The sequence below is a fragment of the Myodes glareolus genome, chromosome 19 (genome assembly GCF_982192425.1).
Source record: "Myodes glareolus chromosome 19, mMyoGla1.1, whole genome shotgun sequence".
NCBI lineage: Eukaryota > Metazoa > Chordata > Mammalia > Rodentia > Cricetidae > Myodes > Myodes glareolus.
Genome location: NC_142044.1, coordinates 40,440,731 through 40,461,730, shown reverse-complemented (window position 1 = coordinate 40,461,730; position 21,000 = coordinate 40,440,731). Strand labels below are relative to the sequence as shown.

At 41.7% G+C, this 21,000-nt stretch overlaps 1 protein-coding gene across 1 annotated transcript in view; it reads right to left on the bottom strand.

Annotated features, from left to right (window-relative positions):
* Enthd1 (ENTH domain containing 1) overlaps window positions 1-20,662 on the bottom strand; it is a 119,815-nt gene extending 99,153 nt beyond the window's left edge. The window contains exons 1-2 of the mRNA XM_048454897.3: window positions 20,538-20,662; window positions 15,387-15,881 (exon numbers count right to left, since the gene is read on the bottom strand). Coding sequence (XP_048310854.3) covers window positions 15,387-15,735 — 349 coding nt within the window. The 5' untranslated portion in view covers window positions 15,736-15,881; window positions 20,538-20,662. The remainder of the gene's footprint in view (window positions 1-15,386; window positions 15,882-20,537) is intronic.
* Window positions 20,663-21,000: the final 338 nt, after the last annotated feature.

The window sequence follows — 21,000 nt, the reverse complement described above, 5'->3', positions numbered from 1 at the left end:
ATAGGAAAACAGAATAACGTCTTTGGACAACATATCCAGATAATTCTGTGACAGGATAATGGAAGCATTGTGAATCAGGCAACAGCTAACTCAGAATTATTATCAACTATCAAAACTGTGCTTCTGGGTACAGCAATGGGAGTCCATTAGAATATGTCTTCTTGCTGAGAAAGTACCAAGGCAGGTGCCTCTTCTATAAATGAGGATAGGGAATTATAGGTGACAGATTATAATTCTGTTAGTATTGTATTATAAAAAGAGAATTGAAGTAATAAAATAAAATAAAATAAAATAGGAGGAAAAGTAAGCCAAACCCTGAACTGCTTGATCCTCCATTTACCTGATGGAAACATAACTGAGTAGAACTGAAGACTCACAGTGTCTTCTCCATCTTCACTGCCGTAGTTGTGAGGGTTAAGAGCAGAGTCAATGTGGTCTGGCTAGCTCCACCTTGAAGAAGGTTCTGGGGAGGAGTTATGTAGTATTCTTCTTGGAGAAGGAAGCAATGAAGGTGAGGAACTGGACTCATAAAGAGGGGTTCGCTTAGGGTGCAGGTTCCAATCGTGGAGTTACATATCCATGTGTCCTCATGTACCCTGTCTGTCCTCCCTCGTGTGCCCAGCTCACCAGTAAGGAGAGAGGACCTGGAAAACTGCAGAAATTCCCTTCCAGGTCCTTTAGCACCTTGGCTCAAGGTCTTCATGCAGCGCTATGCTAGTAAGCTGGCCCCCCTACCTCTCCAGTGGCCCGGCCTTGGACCTTCCGCATACTGTCAGGAGTATGTCTGAGCCTGCCTACAGAATGCAGGGGACAGAAATGAAGGCACTGAAGGCTCTGAGGTTTCTTGGTTCTCTCTTAGCCCTTATGCCCTTTAATTTTTAATGTCAGCTTTCCAAGAGTACTTGGTTTTTGTTGTTTTGTTTTTGAGACAGGGTTTCATATAGCCAAAACAGACTTCAAACTTGTTATGTAGCTGAGGCTAGCTTTGAACTCCTGATCCTTCTACTTCCACATCTCAATACCTTCTTAGCTTTACAGTGTGTTCTCTATGCCACGTATGTGACTCATGACTATCATCCCTGTACTCTCCACCTCCTCATTTTTTGAGACAAGGTCTTTTACTGAACTTAGAGCTCACTGACTAGGCTAGACTTACTGGTCAGTGAGCCCAGGAATTGTCCTCCTGTCTCTTCAGTGCTGGGATTTACAGGCAGATATCACAGATATGACAGATACTTTTTATGTGGTACTAGGGATTGAACTCAGGTTCTCATGCTTGCACAACAAATACTCTCTGCAAAACACTATTTGACATTTTTACTGGGATACATACTCATGCTTATGTACTTAAACTTTGGAGGTGACTTTACTTGATAAATCTTAGCTGTTTAATCTCTAAATCCCAAGAATCTGTCCATGGCATCAATTGACCAGGTAGGTATAGGGGAGATGGTTTTATTAGTATTTCTTTCTGTGTACTGGGATCAAATTCAGGGCCTCATGCATGCTGGCAAATAGTCTACTACCACTGAGCCAAATCCCCAGCCCTAGATGCACTTACTAAAGTTCCATGCTCTTGCCTTCGTTTGTAAAGTCCTTTCTATGATATTAGAACATTTAAATGTTGACTGCTTGCTACTTAGCTCTTTGTTTTTTATACAATGCTATTTGTTTTTTATACACTAGATCATTCTTCACTATGTATGAATGAAGGTTTTTTTTATAAAATTTGCAACTGCTAATTAAATTAGATAAATCTGAATTAAGTGAACCCCTAATAGTCTTGGCAGAAACTAGGAGAAAATAATTAAGCAAATTTTTAGAATAAAAGAAAAATTGCTCAACAACAAAATGGCCTCGGTCACTGGCATTAACTGATTGGCAAATGTGGAAAAAAGTCACCAGCACCATCAGCTCCTGCCACCCTTCTGCTGCAGTTAGCACCTGAGTGGAGTTGTTCCCTGGGCACTAGTATGTTGCCTCGGCTTCTTCATATGGCACATATACAGATGTGGTGGGATCTCTGAGACGTGGGCCAAGTGGAGGATTTAGGTTAACTTGGGAACGTGTCCTTGCAAGGAACCCAGCAATCTCTGGCTTCCTACTTTGAAATGGATTTCTCCCTCACAGTCTTGTGATTCCGGCTTCCACAAAGTTGTCTCTAGGGGTGTTAGTACCTTACTTCTGTATCCCTAGAACTGTGAGCTAACTGACCTCTTTTCTTTATAAAATTGTTTGCCCTTGGTATTTCATTGTAATAATAAATGATTAATACTCCCTCCATTTTCCTTTTATTCTTTTTCATATCATAATTTACAATAGTAATTTTAGATTATTATAAATAAGAAAATAATTTTTAAAAGGTAACTTCCCCTGCCCACCCACCATACACACTCCTGTGAGCTCCCAGTCCCTTCTTTGGGCCTGTAATAAAGAGTATATGGGCATGGAGACAGGGCTAGGGCTGGCAGAGGAGAACCACATCCCTCCAGGACCAATGCAGGCCTGGAGAACCACATCCCTCCAGGACCAATGCAGGCCTGGAGAACCACATCCCTCCAGGACCGATGCAGGCCTGGAGAACCGCATCCCTCCAGGACCAATGCAGGCCTGGAGAACCACATCCCTCCAGGTCCAGTGCAGGCCTGGAGAACCACATCCCTCCAGGACGGATGCAGGCCTGGAGAATCGCATCCCTCCAGGACCACAGGCAGGCCTGGAGAATCGCATCCCTCCAGGACCACAGGCAGGCCTTCCTAGTCAATACCTGCACTGAGCTGTTGCAGTGACAGCACAAATCCCAGGGAACAAAATAATAAAAGATTCAGCCCTAAAGGTATTAGACTGACGGCGTGTCATGTGGTTGGCCCTCAAACACGTCTCTGATCCTAACTACCACTCTCTGAGCTCATTATGAAGTTCACTTTACAAAAGAGAACAGCACGGTTTAAGGTGATTTAAAAAGTTTGCCCAAAGTCAAAGCATCAGTGAGTCAGCGAGTGGAGACAGGCTCTGGAAAAATGACAAGCACACACCTCAATTTCTTTGACTGCCCTTGGCATAGGATCCAACGCTATTTTACTTGATGAGAATCTAAAGTGAATAACTCTGTGGACACAGCACTAGCAACATCCGCCTGCTCACTCTCTCTTTTTTGTTTGTTTTCTCTGTCTTTGCTGGGCACAATAAATAAGGGAAGACTAAGCAGTTGGGCGAAGGTCACATTTACCTTTAAATAAATTCAAGTCTTGCTTCTTGCTCTTGCAATTAGCAATCCAACTATATTTGTTGAAGGAAAACAAAGGGCTAAAACATAACACAGTGTTAAGTAAAGGTACTTTGTTTAAATGCACAGTGATAAACTTAAAGTCACAGATTCATGATGACCTAAAATCTATAATGTGTTTGTTAAGGGAAATTATTTGTTCATAAAAAAAAATGCCTGTTATAGAAACTCACATAACTAATCTATGGTATGAATGTACTCAGGAAGCTTGTGTTAATTAGCCCACTGCACATCTACAGTGTTAGTTAGCCCACTGCACATCTACAGTGTTAATTAGCCCACTGCACATCTACAGTATTAATTAGCCCACTGTACATCTACAGTGTTAATTAGCCCACTGCACATCTACAGTATTAATTAGCCCACTGCACATCTACAGTGTTAATTAGCCCACTGCACATCTACAGTGTTAATTAGCCCACTGCACATCTACAGTATTAATTAGCCCACTGCACATCTACAGTGTTAATTAGCCCACTGCACATCTACAGTGTTAATTAGCCCACTGCACACCTACAGCCACATTTATTGGTCTGTAACCTCGGACTGTCAGGTGTACTCTGAGTAAAGTTTTGACTACTGCTGTCTGACAGGAGTAGGGGAAAAAGAAGACATGGAGTCCATTCCACTCTGAAGCTAGATAGTCCCCCTCCACACACACAGTGTTTAGCTGTTGCATCAAACTGGCTGGGAGCCATGTGGGAGCTGTCAGCCTCCTGTAACCCCAAGTCTAGATTCCTCTGTACTAGGAGCAATATTCCCAAATTGCAGTTGTTTGATTTTATAGCCTTGACTTGGCTAATCACATCTAAAGAAAATATTTCTGCATTTGAAAGATATTTTTCTTGCCTTTTTGATAGTGGGCCTAGCCTTTAACAGCCAAGTCATGTTTCTGCTGTGCATGGCAACACACTCTCTTAATCCCAGCACTCAGGAGGCAGAGGTGGGGTAATCAATGTGAGTTCAAAGCCAGCTAGTTGTACATTATAAGTTCCAGAGCAGTCAGGGCTATGTAGAGAGACCTTGTCTTAAAAGGAAAAAGGGGGCCAGGCAGTGATGGTGCAAGCCTTAATTCCAGCACTCAGAAGGCAGAGACAGGTGGATCTCTGTGAATTCAAAGCCCATCTGGTCTACAGAGCCAGTTCCAGGACAATCAGGGCTACACAGAGAAATCCTGTCTTAAACAAACAAACAAAAACAACAACAAACAATAAAAAAAAATCTTTCCTTGAACTTTGTTGTAAACAGGCCAGGTCTTTTGAGTTACTTAGAGCTGCTCGGAAAGGATGCAATCTTAGCGATGGCTTTCCTTCCTGCCCACACTGGGTTTCCTCTCTGTCGAAACCCTTCAGGAATCAAATACCTATGTCTTCTTTCTTTCTATGGGATTCTTAAGCCAACCCTACCACAAGATGTTTTAGTCATTTATAGCCTATGTGAATATAAATAAATGCATTGTGATTCTAGAATATTTGCTTCTACATTTTAACGCACAGCTGCGATTGAGGGTTTAAAAGGCTTAGTTTGTTTAAAATCTGGTGGGCAATAAGTGATTGGTGTGGCCTCATCACTCTGTTAGAAGACAGGACAGAGTGGCAGAAGCACCCTGTGCAGAAGCCTGCCATATATATGGATGTGAGATGCCCTGGAACGCCAAAATGGCAAAGGATGCTACTTCCAGGAAAATGGTTTAACATAGCTTTCTAATGACATTGAAATGTTGTTCTTTTAAAATGTATCCCTTTTTAAAAATATGCCTTTCATTTAAATATGTGGATACATGCACAAAATGGCTATGTAAATAAAAGCAAATGCAATTTCACAATTTACTTAATCCAGAATTAGAAGGCACTTATCAGCATATAATGAACACATTTCCTTAAATCTAGCTTTTTTTTTTGTTTAAATGTATGTTTAATAATATGACAGTTTCACATTTAATTCAGCATTTTCCAAACAATTTTAATTAAGCTCATTGTAGAAGTTCAATAACATTTTGTTAAGGTCTTTTACAGGCTCAGTTATGAGAGGATGATTAGTATATTAACAGAATATGACTAAATAGTATCAGGACATATGAGTTCTAACTGTATTCAATTGTTTAATTGGTGTGAGGCCTTACAAATGTAACTTACATCCCACTGGGTTTGAGCTTATTGTCTCTGTAAGAGATAATATTCCCAACAGCCCTCTTCCCCATGGAACATCTCTAAGGTGCCCAGAAGCGCCTTGCTATGGGAGTCCAAACACTGCAGATCCTATGCTTTTCCTACAGACATGCATTACGGTGATGAACAGTTATAAATCAGAAACAGGAAATCCAGCCTTTCTGATGGAGAAAGGATGGGGTAAGAACTATTTTTTTAAATATACCACAGCATCCTACATTTCATAACAAGCTCTGCCTTCAGAGAAATGTGTTAACTAGAGCTAATCTGATGGGATATGCCGAGTCTCACCACCAGTCAGGTAGAAGTGAAACACCCAAACTCGATCCACTCTAACAATCCATGCCACTGAGGAGAGGACAGGTGGGGTAAATGAAAAGCACATGTGAAGTTCCTAGAGGCGCAGGCTCACTAAAACAGGGAGCCCTACCACAAGACTAGAACTTGTCTCCTCTCCTTACCGTGACAGCACTGGAGAAAAGCCTATTTTCCACAGTCCTGTTCCTCGAGCCCAGTGATTGGATGAAAATTAGAAGACAGACTAAAAGACAACAAGCATGGTCTGAAGAGACAGAGCAGGCATGAAGGGCACAGGCAGATCTGGCAGGGATGCGAGACAGTGATGACTGAGATGCTGAGGGTGCTGATGGCTAACACAGACAGCATGCAAATTATAGATAAGCAACATGGGCAGAGGGATAGAAAAGCTGAGAAAACCGACAAGAAAACATGAATATGAAAAACACCAAAGAAAATCTTTAGTGGGCTGACTTTAGACAGGCCATGGCTGAGAAAAGAACCTTCAAGTCTGGGGACATCTCAGTAGAAACCTAAAGAGAAATACACGAAAAACAAATGGGGCAGAATATCTGCACATGAAGGGCAGCCATGAGCTAATATGTCCGTGGGAATTAAATTAACAGGACAAACATGTGAAACAATAGGCACTGAGAATTTCCCTGTATTCACCATCTCCTCACAGACCATGCAGGCAAGAAGAGACTGGAGAGAAATAACAAAATTGTTAGAAGAAAATCGACCAGCCTAGAATTTTGTACCCTGTGAAATTGTCCTTCAAATGAGAAGGAGAAATTCTTTCTTCACCCAAAACTAAGAGATCTGCTATCAGAATTTCTGCCTTGCAAGGAATGAACAAAGAAATTCTTTAATAAGAAGTAAAACAGCAAAGGTCAGAAACAGATCTTTGTGAAAGAAGAAAGCACTGGAATTGGTGTAAGGAAAGGTAAAACAAAATTTTTTCTTTTCCTTATTCTTTGTGAATAGCATAGCAGTTTGTTCAAAATAGTAACAGTAGGGCTGGGATGTAGCTCAGTAGGTAGAGGGCTTGCCTAGCATGAAGGAAATCTGGGTATGATCCCTAGCACTTGGGAAACCAGGCCTGGTGGTGGCTCATGACTGTAATCCCAGCACTTGGGAGGTGGGAGCAGGAGGATCAGAAGTATGAAGTCATTCTTGGCTACATGGTGAGATCAGTGCAGCCGGAGCTATGTGAGGCCCTATTGTAATGATGGTGATAACCAGTGATGTCTTTGGAATGCGTATATTCCAAATGTGTGGCTGCAAGGTGAATGATGGCAATAATGTAAGGGATGGGAAGTATAAATTAGAATTACTTTGTTATTATAAGATGCCAGCACTAGCCATGAGGTTGTGTAGCAGGCATTAGACGGCTCTCCCTAGACGTGACAGATACCAACTTACAAAGAGGACAGGTTCATTTTGGGTCTCGCTATTAGAAGTTTCAGGCATGATGAATGACTGGCCCTGTTGCTTTGGGGCCTAGAACAAGGCAGTATGTGGACCTCATGGCTAAGACATGAAAGAGATTATGGGAATGGGATCTAATAATACTTATCAAAGTTGTGCCATCAATGACCAGAGACTTCCCACTAGGCTCTACCTCTTGAGAGGTCTACCACCTATTCCCCAATAGTGTCACCATTAAGGAACCAACCCTTTCAGAGACTTAACCAAATCATAGCATAGTATTGTTTAATAATGGGCCCAGACTGGCTATAAACACACACTGAAAACCCGAAGATGCACAAAAATGAGGGAAAATGATGTATAACTGATATATATATATATATATATATATATATATATATATATGATGTATAACACCAGAAAAGAACAAAAATGAGGTCATATAAAACTACCAATTAAACCACAAAGAAGCAAGTAGTTGGTGTACATGATGTCAAATGTTTAAAGAAGCACCAGTGAAAGAGACAGAGGAGGGAAGGAAGGGAGAGAGGGAGGAAGGAACGAATGAATGAATGAACAAGGCCAACAAATTGAAAACAATGAGAAATATGGCAGCTATTAATCCAACTATCAGAAATCAATCTGAGTACCAGTGAGCTAAATGCACCTATTAAAGATGGAAATAGTTCCATGATAGGGGAGTTCAGCCAATCACATTCTGTTTTGGGGGCGTGCCGCCCTTAGGCTAAAGCTTGCCTATAAACCTAGCAAGCGCACTCCTGCTAGCTCTTTTTCACCTGGCTCCTGCATCCAGACGGGATCATTTGGATTCTGGTGTAAGCTGTTGTAAGTCTTACTTCTGTTTATTAAAGCTGTATATTTTGTATTAAGATAGTCTGGGGACTTTTCATTACCAATTGCCCTGCAGCATCAGTTCCAAGAAACCAGACCCAACTAAATGCTGTCTGCAAGAAGTTCATTTTAAATATGAAAGTACACTGAGAATTAAAAGTAAGCAGAGGGTCAGGCAGTAGTGGCGCACGCCTTTGATCACAGCACTTGAATCTCTGTAAATCTGAAGACAGCCTGGTCTTCAAAGTGAGTTCCAGGACAGCCAGGATACACAGAGAAACCCTGTCTCAAAAAAACAAACAAACAAAAAAGTAAACAGAGAAGCTGGGTAAGGTGGCAGCACTTGTAGTTGTAGATACTGGGTAGACTAAGACAGGAGGACAAGTGTGAGGTTGTACCGGTGTGGGAGGGATGAGCTAGGCCTGATATGGCTGTTCCTGAAGAAGCTGGAGAGATGGCTCAGTATTTGGAAACCAATTGCTGAACAACCATGATGACCTGAGCTTAGTTCTCAGTGTCCACAGAACAAGCTGAATGTGGTCTCTCAAAGGTTATAGTCCAGCACTGTGGAGAACAGAGGCTAGCTGAAAAAACAAGAACTCCAGGTTCAGAGAGCCACTGCCTCAAAGGAATAAAGCAGAGACTGAGAGAGGAGGTCACTTGACACTGTCCCCAATCCCACCTCTCACCCCGCCTTAGTGTACACACACACACACACACACACACACACACACACACACACACACGTAAACATACACGGGAGGAGGTTAAAAAAAACTATTTTGTCTATAAATAGCCTCTTCAAAGACTCATGCCCCATGATCAGAAAAAAAAGAGCAAACATATAAATGTGTGCCACACTAACACTAATCAAAGCATGAGCAGCAGCTCTAGAAAGCATAATTAATCTCAGACACATGAGACATCAGACCAAGGAAATTTATCCAAGGTTAAGAAGGGTGATACATGACAGTATAGGTGGCAATTATCCAAGGAGACCTAACAGTCCTTAGTGTCTACACGCCAAATAAGAGCCTCAAAATCCACATAGTAAAAGCTAATGTAACAGACATTTATAGACGACTTCACTTTCATCGAGCTCACACAGAACATTACCAGGACAGGCCACGTTCCAAGATAGGGCACAGGTCAATAAATTTAGAAGAATATAAAAATCATACAGTATCTATTTTCAGACTACAGCAGAATTAAACTAGACATTAGTAAAACTATAGCTAAGAAAGCCCAAAAATATCTTGGAAATTGAACAGCACACCTCTAAATAATACATGGGTTAAGGAATAAAGAGTGGGGAAAGGTCAATTATTTTAATCGAATGAAATGAAAATATAGCTTATTAAACTTTGTGGGGTGCAGCCAAAGTGCTGCTTGGAGGAAGCTGGAGGTTTTCTGAAGAGAGCTGAAGGACGGAGACCTCAAGAGACACCAGCTTTCCCTACCGCCCACTGAACAAAGAGAACAGCACATTTTAGGGCCAACCAAGAAAGCTAGATGTCTTTGTTTTTTCCCAGCAGAATTTGGTCTCTTGATGATTCGTGTATAGGACAGGCTTCCAGTGTAAATGGCATGGATCACTAAGGTGTGTTCTAGTACTTTCTCAGTGACTTTACACTATAGCTCCTTTCTTCTCTAATCCAGCAACACTGTCTTTATCAGCATTTTTTGTGTGATCACATAGCTTTTTTCAGCTCTCTCTCTCTCTCTCTCTCTCTCTCTCTCTCTCTCTCTCTCTCCCTCTCTCCCTCTCTCTCTCTTCCTCTTATTTAATATTCCAAGGTCTGGTTGTAAAAATATGACTAACACATGGCATGTGCTCTCAAAATCTGGCTAAGGAAATTATATATACATGTATATCACATATATACACACAATATATCATAAAAGGCACCACACTGATATGAATAAAACAGTACAGCAATTGCTATTTCTTAGTGAGGGAAAGAAGAGTGGGCACACACAGGAAAAGGTTTCAGAGCTGGGCACTGAAGACTACAACAAGAAACGAATATTCTAGAGGGGAAAAGAACTTCTTTTTTTTTTAAGTAAATTTTATTAAATTATAAAAGTTTCCATTTCCGCCCCTCTTCCCAACACCCTCCCACTCCCCCCACTCCCTCTCCTCCTCCCTCTTCATCCCTTAGGGCAGTCAGGGTTTCCTGCCCTGTGGGAAGTTCAAGTTCCTTCCCCCCCCCCTCCAGGTCCAGGAGGTGAGTGTCCAAACTGACTTGATCCCCAAAATCCAGAATATGTAGAGGAAACAGGTCCCAGTGTCATAGTCAATGGCTGGAAAAGAACTTCTTAAGTACAGTACAAAGCAATACATTGGCAGTGCTAGTAGAGAGAGTAGCCTACACTGAAGCCTAATTAGATAAAAGTACAAAGACAGATTAGGAGCCAAACTCTCAGCTAGACATCCCATCATTGACACCTTCCGGCACATCCACCATCCTCCCAGAGGCAGATTTCAATAAAACTGAATTGGGCCAAGAGCTACTATTCTACAACACAACATTCATTGGGAAATAAACATAAAAAGAGAGATATGTAAAAGATAAAGTAATACCCCAAGGTAATTATTTTCATTCATTGGTAAATATTCAATTAATAACTGTGACGAGCACCAATGCTATCATTCAATGGTTGGTGCCCCTTCCAAAATGAATAGATCAACGCACTGTGTGGGCATGACCGCTCTGTGCTTTGCTTGCTGTCTTAATGGTAGCCAGTCACTGAGAGAACTCACATTGTTGTGTACGTGGCTCACAGATTTGGTCCTGAGCTCAAGTGTTAGAGAATCTGAAACGCCTTTATAAAGGTGGATTTAAACACACTCATACCTTGCTTATGGAAAGGCTATAATGAATGCATAAACAGATCTGTCTGAACATTTGTAATTCTATTCTTTTCAGTTCCCTTCTCCAGAATAGCTCATGAGCACTTAGAGCAGGGACTAGCCTCTCTGCTTTATGGAGACATCCAAGTTCTTAAGCCAGTGATAAAACAGCTGCTCTGAATTTTCAAGGGAAAACCTGCAAATTTTAATTAGTATTGTTTTACCTTGTAACAATAAATTTCTATCAGGACTCAGGAAGCAAAGGCAGGCCGGTTGTAGGATGGAGGACAGCCTGGACTACACAGTGAGATAGCAAGGCCTTGTCTAATAAACAAATAAAAACTTAATCTTCTTAAAAGTTGATTTATATAAAAATTTCTGAATGAATCAGCACAGCAGGATGAAAACTCATGAAGAGTTCTCCAATTTCATCATTAAGCCTAAAACCTAATCTAAAATAAACACTTAAAAAGTAAGATATGCACCAAGATTAAATCTGACTTCTGCAAGCAATGCAGAAAATCAAGGTCTTAGACCATATTCACAAAATGAAAAGATTTTAAAAACACTTAATCATCTCAATAGATGCATAAAAAGCATTTGGCAAAAGTCAACACATTTCTTAGTTAACTCAAGGGTGGCTGGTGGGGTGGATCAGAAGGTAATGGAGCTGTCCACCAAGCCTGATGACCTGAGTTTGATCTCCAGACCTACATGGTGGAAGGGGAGAACTGACTCCTGAGAACTGTCCTCAGACCTCCACATATATGCTATGACACACAAGCACCTGTGTTTATGTGAGTGAGCACACACACACACAGGCACATACACACTATAGTAGCATTAATAATAATAAATTTGAAATACATCAGAATAACAGAATAAAGCTTCTTTGACCTAAGCAAATATAAAAAGCCCACAGTGAACCAATACATTGTCATAAACCTGTAATCCTAGCATTTGGGAGGATTGTGAGTTCCAGGTCAGCCTGAGCTACATAGTGAGATCCTGACTCAAAACAAAAAAGAAAGTAAGAAAATTCATACCTAATATCATTTTAATGCCTGAAAACTTTCCTCCTAGAAGCAAGAAAAAACGAGGGCTGCCTACTCTCACCACTATGGCTGGAGAAAATGTCATGACCAAGACAACTTGCAGAAGGAAGGGCTTGTTTGTCTTATGGTTCCAGAGGGTAAGAGTCCACCATGATGGGGAAACATGGCAGCAAGCAGGCACAGTGGTCGGAGCAGGAAGCTGAGAGCTCACATCCTCAACCACAAGCAGGAAGCAGAGGGAGTCAATTGGACAAAGAGTGAGGTCTTAAGCTCTTAAAGTCTTCCCCCAGTGACACACGTCCTCCAGCAAGGCCACACCTCCTAAGCTCCCCACCACCACCAACAGCACCACTGCCCAGTACTCCATCTCCTCTTGCTGCCTATGGTTTAAGATGTAGAACTCTCAGCCCCTTCTCCAGCACCTTATGCTGCCTGCATGCCACCATGCTTCCCACCATGATGATAATGGACTAAACCTCTGAAACAGTAAGCCAGACCCAATTAAATGTTTCCTTTTATAAGAGTTGCCATGGTCAACTCTTTTTGCTGTGGTGTCTCTCCACAGCAATAGAAACACTAAGACAGCTCCTTTCTCATATACAGAAATATTAACTAAACAAAAATCCAAGATTTGAATTAGAGAATGTTCTGGTTAGTTTTATGTCCATCTGACACAAGCTAGAGTTATCTAAAAGAGGGAAGCTAAATTGAGAAAAGACTTCCAGAAGATTCAGGTGTAGGGCATTTTCTTAATTAGTGATTGATGAAGGATGGCCCAGCCCATTGTGGGTCATCCCAGGGTGCCAACCCTGGGCTGGTGGCCCTGGGTTCTATAAAAAAGCAGGCTGAGCAAGCTAGTAAGCAGCATTCCTCCATGGCCTCTGCATCAGCTCCCACCTCCAGGTTCCTGCACTGTTTGCATTCCTGTCCTGATTCCCTTCAATGATGAGCAGTGACAAGGAAGTGTAAGCCAAATAAACCCTTTCTTCACCAACTTGTTTTTTGGTCATGGTATTTAATCACAGCAATAGAAACTCTAATTAAGACAGAGAGTTAAAACTACAAAACTCATAGAAGAAAATATAGGTATAAACCTTCATGGTCTTGTATTTGACAATAATTTGTTTTATATATGATATATAAAGTAAAACAGGCAAACATGAATCAAAAGCACAGCAAGGTCCAACTTTATATCCAGCAGGATTAACCATAATTTTAAGATGGACAAAGTAACAAGTGTTAACAAAGATACAGGAAAAATGAAACCCTCTTGCATTGCTGATGGGAATGTAAGACGGTTCAGTTCCTTTCGAAGGTTCAGCAGTTCCTCAAAGGGCTAAACGCTGACATTAACACATGCTGTAGTGATCCCACTGTTCTGTATACACCCCAGAGAACTGAAAGCAGAGACCCACTGACACACACTGATGTTCACTGCAGCGTTATTCCAAAGCGCTCACAAGGAGAACACCCCACAAGCCTATCAACAGGTGAATAGATGTGTTTAGATGTGGTAAGCATAGAAAAGAAAATGGTATCCAGCCATCAAAGAATGGAGTTCTGATCCATCCTACCACCTGGATGAACCCCAAGGATCGTAGGGTGAGAGAAATAAGCCCGATGGGAAGGAACAGTAAAATTCCACTCACACATAGTGGACTTAAAGGCCAAGTGCATCCAGATAGAAAGCAGAAGCTTAATTGAATGGGAATGAGGAGTTATTACTTAATGTTGACAGTGTGACTTTTAGAAAAAGGTTTAAACAAGAGTGGTGGTGACTTCACAACACAGTAAATGTAATTAATGCCACCAAACTTCACACTTACAAGTGTAAATATGAGCTGGCTAGCACACACCACTATTCCCAATGCCTGGGAGGTGGAGGTAGGAAGATCAGGAGTTCAAGGTCAACTCAACTCAGTTACTAGCTTGAGGTTCTGACTCAAAAATCTATACAAATGGAACATAAAAGACAAATGACAAAAATATGCATATATCTTTTAAAGCAATCTTTTTAATGTTCTAAAACAATTTTTATTTTAAAATAATCTAATAAACAACCTTATAATTATGTATTATATATACCTATATAAAACACACACACACACACACACACATATATATATATATATATATTATATGCCAACAAAACTTTTTATAAAGAAGAAAGGAAAAGGAACAAGCTCTCTAGCTATGGAAAAATATATAGGAACTTTGGGGTATATTGCCCATGAAAGAAACCAATCTAAAGAAGCTTTATGAGTCTAAGCTCGTGACATCTAGAGAAGGAAGAACTATAAAGCCCAGTGGTACCCAGGTCCAAGAGGGTGAGGGTGGGTGGTAAGACACACTTAAGTAAGTGGAAGCACCCTGTTTAGTACTGGGTGGTAGACACGGGACATTATGTCTTTCCAAAATCTACAGAACTGTGTGACACATATGATCTAGGAACATTATCAACACTGGCTGCCACCTGTAGCAAATGAACTTTCACTGATGTTAGTAACAGAAAGACTGCTATTACTAAGTAGGTGCAGAAAGGTACATAGAAATTTTTTGTATAATTTTTGTATTTTAAAAAATGTAGTTTTAGGGCAGGTGGTAGTGTAATGCATGCCTTTACTCCCAGCACTTGAGAGGCAGAGGCAGGCAGATCTCTGTGAGTTTGAGAGTTTGAGGTCAGCCTGGTCTACAGACCAAGTTCCAGGACAGGCTCAAAAAAAAAAAAATGTAGTTTTAAAATGCAGTAACCATAGAGTACAGTGAACTTTATTCTCTCTTCATGATTTAAAGTCTATCACTTTAAACACAAATTATAGCTTCACGTTTCTAATGCAAAGGAGAGGAATGCTGGCTCGTCACCTTTGCGAATACTTTGGTGCCAATCTACTTCAGTATCTGTATAGCCCTTTGTCATCTCCTCTCCACACCCTGAATTATTTCATGACCTGAATTTCTACATATTTGTTAAGTATGTCCACCTCAATAGTCTTTGAAGATTCCAAAGTCCTTAGAAACACTTCTCTAAATTATGAATAAATTCCAATCTAATTATAATTATGAGTTATGGTGACATCATTATACAAACCATTGTGCTACCTCCTTTCACGTGCTGTGTCTGCTTCTCTATGAGGTGCCACTGGATCAGGGTGTTAGGAAAAGCACTGTTCTCCAGTGTCACATTCAACACAGAGGGTGGAAATGCGAGCTAGACTGTCAAGAAATGGGGTGCAGGGACATTTAAGAACTGTTCAAGCCCAATGCGATGGTGTGCACCCGTTATCCTAGCACATGGGAGGTGAGAAGTTAGGACAGCCTAGACTACATAACAAGACACTGTGAAAATCAAGAGCCACCTTGCTCCAGTTCAGGGTTTAAAATGGTTTGCCCTGCACTCATGTCTTCATGGAGCACTGTCTAATTTTTTACAAACTGTTGGTTACCTTGGTCTTTTCCAGCTTCGTCTATGTGTTGGAAATCTTTTAGCATTTGAAGGTTGCACAACCCTTCTCTGCAACACTGAATAACTTTCTTGGAGCCGTTCTTGATGAGGTAGTCCATCAGGGAGAGGCATTTGTACACATGGCGCCAGTTCTTCCCATGATCACCCAGTCGTTGCCACATCATGTGCATGATCTCAGAGAGGGAGGCCGTGTTGAAAGTCATGTCACTGATGGCTAGCATCAGCGAGCTGGAGGGACCCCAGGGCTCGTTGGAAGTTGCTTCCCTGACTTTTATTTCAGCCTCTGAGTAATTTTTCACAAAGTTTTTCACTTGCCTCCTGAAAGCCATAGCTAGAGTTGAGTCTGAAGGTAAAGCGGGGTGAGAGTGACGGGACCGGATGGCTGGTTTACAGGGCTCCCCACAGGAGATCTGTCCCGGGTTCTGTGGCTCTCAAGCACAAATGATTCATCTCCATGCGATACAGTATCGATTTCCTGCAAGGGAAGTGAAAAAAATATGTAAGTTCCTTTAAAAAAATATCTACAGGAGACCAAGTCAGTCTCAAAAAATAATCTAGATTTAGTTTCCAAGTCAGCCTGTCCGGAGGAGGGGACTATATAAGGTTCTTAGGGTAAGCACGACAAAATCCCTCACAGGGTTGACCTACTTTATCCAAAGAATCATAGGTAGTGTATCTGTTCCCAAAAGTTCCTGCAGAAATAAATATACAGTGAGTATAAAGGCTTGCATGGGAAATAGGCAAACTAGTATTGAGGGGGACTTTGCACTCTGGCATCTTAACATATTCTGCCATTATACGAACATTGTGTCCTGAGATCATTTACATGGTGATGAAAACGGCGTGAGACCGTCCTAGTGCCCTAATCATGCTCCCTCTAAAAGGCACTAAATCAAACCTACATAGATTCTACCTTCTTGTCCATCTAGGGAGCGAGCACTAAGACAAACACTTCTACCTCCTCGGATTTACAACTAACGCGCGGTACCCAAAGCCAGTGTATTAGCCTAGACAGGCTAGCAAACTAGAGAGAAAGGTTCGATTCCTTTCTTTACTCACTTTCAGGAAAAAGATGAGGGACTTAAATTCAACAGTGCCAAAGTGGTGGAATTCCCTGAAACCTGGAGGGATTACCATGTCTGACAGCTTCCCAAATACACAGAAAAGGAAGGTATTTAGGTTACACACCAAAACTTAAAAGGGGTATGCACCCCAAGAATCTGCAGGATGCTTGTGAATTAGCAGTTCATAATTTACATGAAGCTCTTCCCTTCCTCTTTCTCATTACTCTGCAGGAAGGTGAGTCACTTTTTTGCAGTTTCTCTGGTGATTCACCTCCGACAGCGACCAAGGCACTGTGCCAAATTGATTTCAAGCCCTGATGAGCATCCAGACCCACTGAAGCCTAGATGAACGATAATCAGATTTTACTATCGAAGCTGTACACACACAAAAGAAAAAAATCAAATTCATAACGACTGTTTGTTATTTTTAGTTTTGTTTCCTTGACCTCCTTGGCTCCTAGCTCGTGCATGATTAAGACATAATTTTCAGATGCATCGTAAATGAACTATAACCTTTTTTAAAAACAGATCATTAGCCCTTCTGCTCTGTCTCTTTTTGATAAAAAAAAACCCATGCACTCTCAAATAAATGAGATAGGAAATATAATCAATTCAATTAATATTTCTCAGAAAGAGACCATATCTATGAAGAAAAAGAGAAGTGTGTGTCTCTGACTTTCTGATTATCTCCTTTGCACCCTGAAGACAAGCATTTTGTCTGACTTCCTCCTGCAGCAAAAACATGATTTATAAGGTTCCAATAAGCTATTAAAACTTTTGGTTTCCACTGTCCTTTTTTCTCCTCTACTGAACTCACTCAGTGCAGAGCTGCAACACCAGCACAGAAAAGCAAACATTGATCTGGGCCTTCATAAATCTATGTTGTAGAAAAACTATTTTAGAATCATAACTTGCTGGAATTGAACAGTTGTTAAAATCTTTTGTTTTTATAGCTACCTATCTATATTTTGCAAAGATTGTGCTCATTATTCAGTTTTCCTATAAGCTGCATCCTTAAATTTTTGAAATGTTTTCTTAGACATTTTCTGGCCCAGGAAAAAAAATTAAGAGCCTTCTAACCCAAAATAATTTAAAATGGATGTGCCCAGCACCATGCCAAAACTAAATACTTTCCCAACTGCTACAGTGCCACAAAGAAAAAAGTCTAGATAGGTAAATTAATATCACTTACTCACATACAGGGACATGAACACACAGTGAGTTTCCATTCTGCCATAAGGAATGAAGTAATTGGCGTCGGTTGTAAGTGATGTGACCTTGTTATGTTTTAGACACTCAACTACAGAGAAACGCTGTCTGCTCATACCCTGAGGTAACCTAGAGATTTGTAACTGAAGTCATATGCTGCAGGTGCTTCAGTCAAGGATGACTGTGGTCACATAAAATTACATCACCGAGTGACGTCATGCCATCTTAGTTTGGGTAAGTACCTCCTATGTGTGTGTAGACCTATTAGTGCATATCTCGGAATGTGCCTGTCATTAAGCAGCTCGTGACTATATGGCATCTGAGACAAAATCAGCGGCAAGGAGCAAAGTTTCCACACTTGACTCTCAGTTGTCTGACTGCCCACGTCACCATCACATTGAGAAATAAGAGGGAAGAAGGCAATTCATGCCCCAGATTCATTACCCCTCTGACTCCATCTCACTATAAAGGTCACCCTATCATACTCTTTCCAACACACAATTGAGCTCCTTCTTGGCCCTTGGATTTCTTTCATGACATTTAAAATTATATGTACTTAACTACTTGTTGTTTGGCTATGGCAAATAACACCAGACTAGAAGCTCCCCAAGGGCTTTGACCTGACTGTCTGACCACTGCAATCCTATACCTAAGGACTACCTTGCCATGGTGGGGTGAATGACATGTGAGGGGTGAATGACCAAATGACTGAATGAGCCTGCTCTGGGACAACTTTTACTTTCAAACATGACATTTTAAAAGAACCTAGCTCCTGGAGCTGTCATGTATGCAAAAGCCTAGAATTTGAGCAAATATTTTTGAAGAAATCAGTAATTATCTCTTGAGAACCATTTATATGGTTCTGTGAAGAAGTGTGAATCATGTTCCCTATGGTTGAAAACTTTCTGTCTGGCTGAGGAACTTTCTTGATTAAACATTTCTGAAGCAAACACATGCTGAAGTCAAATCTCTCCCTGTCTCTGCATGCACGTGTGCACACGAGTGAGCACCTGATCTGAAAGACGTCTCTTGGTTTTCTTTTTGGATCCGCCCTTGTCCCCAACATTGTTTCTTCCCTGCCATTTTGTCAGAATCATGACAGGAAAGCATTTATCAGGTTATATTAAATTGGTGATCCACAATCCCACACAATTTCCTCGAGGCCAGTTGAACTATGGAGTTTTGCCGTTGTTTTGAAAGGTATTGCAGTGCCTTTACCACACATTCCAGAACTCGCAGTGAGGGGTGGAGACTCTCGGCACAACAAACCCCACCATGTAGATATTTGGAAGAGGTTCTCCAAATGGCCTCGTTTCAGTTCAGATTTCACTTCTAAGTTAGAAGGGGAAATTAGTCTTCGAAACTTCAGATTTCACAATCGAAAATAAAGGATTGAAGAACTAGACAGAGAGCGTGGAGAGCTGATTCAGCAGTTAGGGGCACTGACTGCTCTTTCAGAGGACCAGGGTTCTAGTCTCAACACTCATAATGGTGGCTAACACTATCTGTAATTCCCGTTCCAAGGGATCCAACACCTTTTCCGGCCTCTACAGGCACTGTACAGATGAGGTGTACAGACGACCATGCAGAAAAAAAAACCCCATACACATAAAATAAAAAGGACTATAAAATAAATAAACAAACCAACCAACCAGAGGAACTACCCAAACACTTGGGACAATAATAACAATAACATCTAAGAAACTGAGCACCTGAGCCGGGCAGTGGTGACACACACCTTTAATCCCAGCACTTGGGAGGCAGAGGCAGGCAGATCTCTGTGACTTCGAGGTCAGCCTGGTCTACAAAAGCTAGTTTCCAGGACAGGCTCCAAAACTACAGAGAAACCCTGTCTCAGAAAAACAAACAAACAAACAAAAACAAAAAAACGAAAGAAAGAAAGAAAGAAAGAGAGAGAGAGAGAGAGAGAGAGAGAGAAAGAAAGAAAGAAAGAAAGAAAGAAAGAAAGAAAGAAAGAAAAAGCAAGAAAGAAACTGAGCACCCAGTGGCATCTCTGGGAGGACACATTTGAGACAGCGCTAGAAGGAAAACACATTCTTGTTTGTTCCAGTTCTACCTACAGACCTGAGTTTGGCTCGGAGGAAATAGACTCTGGCCAGTATTGTTAACCAAACCCTTACAGAGAATACAGCATCACTGAAGAAGGTTTTGATGGCGAGAGCTCCACACTGAAAGAGGCAGAGAAGCTTTTCTGAGCCACTTATTTCCCAAAGGTTATTACATGACAACCTCCGTTAGGTAAGGGAAACAGGTGTACAAGGCACAATCCCACCCTACCTCCCAAAAGAAATGGCTACCACAGTTTTGACAGGTGTCGCCTCAGTGCATTTAAGCTCCAACGGCAGGTATTTGAGGTCCATTCATTCCCTAAATCAGGGTATCTCTGAACCTTGCTTCCCTCATTTACAGCATATAGAACAACACATAGGGCTATGGAGGGGAAGAAAGACAAAGGTTTCGAGAGAATTCTGAAAAATGGAAGATAGAGACTGAGAGAATCAACTTCTGCTGGCAGGGTCTTTCCTGGCACCCCTTTTTTGATTTTTCAATAGGAGGTTCAGAACAATGAGCCAGGTCACTGGGTCACAGAGGAGACCCAGTCTGATGACTGCACAAAAATAGACAGAGATTCCTCAGGCGGGCAACTTCACTGAGGAAATTTCTGGAAGGTGGGCAGAGCCGCATGGCATCCCGTAGCGGCAGCCTCAGAACCCTCGGCCTGCCTGTTCTGTGCTTAGGCTGAATGGTGGCAACAGGAAAGTTAGGCGGGAAGGCTGCTGGTGGCTTCCTCCATCTACTCTTTGCTCCACACTAGAGATTACTGCCCAGTCACCTACCTGGGAACCTCTTCCCCGCCAAAATCAAACCCCCAGGCCCTTCGGCCTCCTCAAAGAGACCCAGGAGCCCGTGCCGTTGCCCACTTCCGTTTCCGCTTTCTCACTTACGGCCCCTTAGCTCCCGCCACGTGCAGAGCCTCTAGCTGGGTGTCTCCTGCAGGTTCATTCGTTCTGGCCTGAGAGGATAAAACAGATGGAAAGCAAACGTTCTTGTTATACAATCTCAGTCAGTTGGCACTGTTCTAATTTTGCTTTCTACATTTTCTCAATTTCTGTTACTATTGTAAATGGACCAGAAACGCCATCCTACAAGCCCTGACTGCCACCTCAGAGGTTAAAGCGGCTAATAGCCTGGAGGTGTAAAGCGGTATATCTAACGGTCAGCGATGAAGCAGCTCCAAGGACAGCTCCAGGTCTCACCGAGGGCTAGTCTTTGATATATTTAGCCCATCAGCAGTGAGCA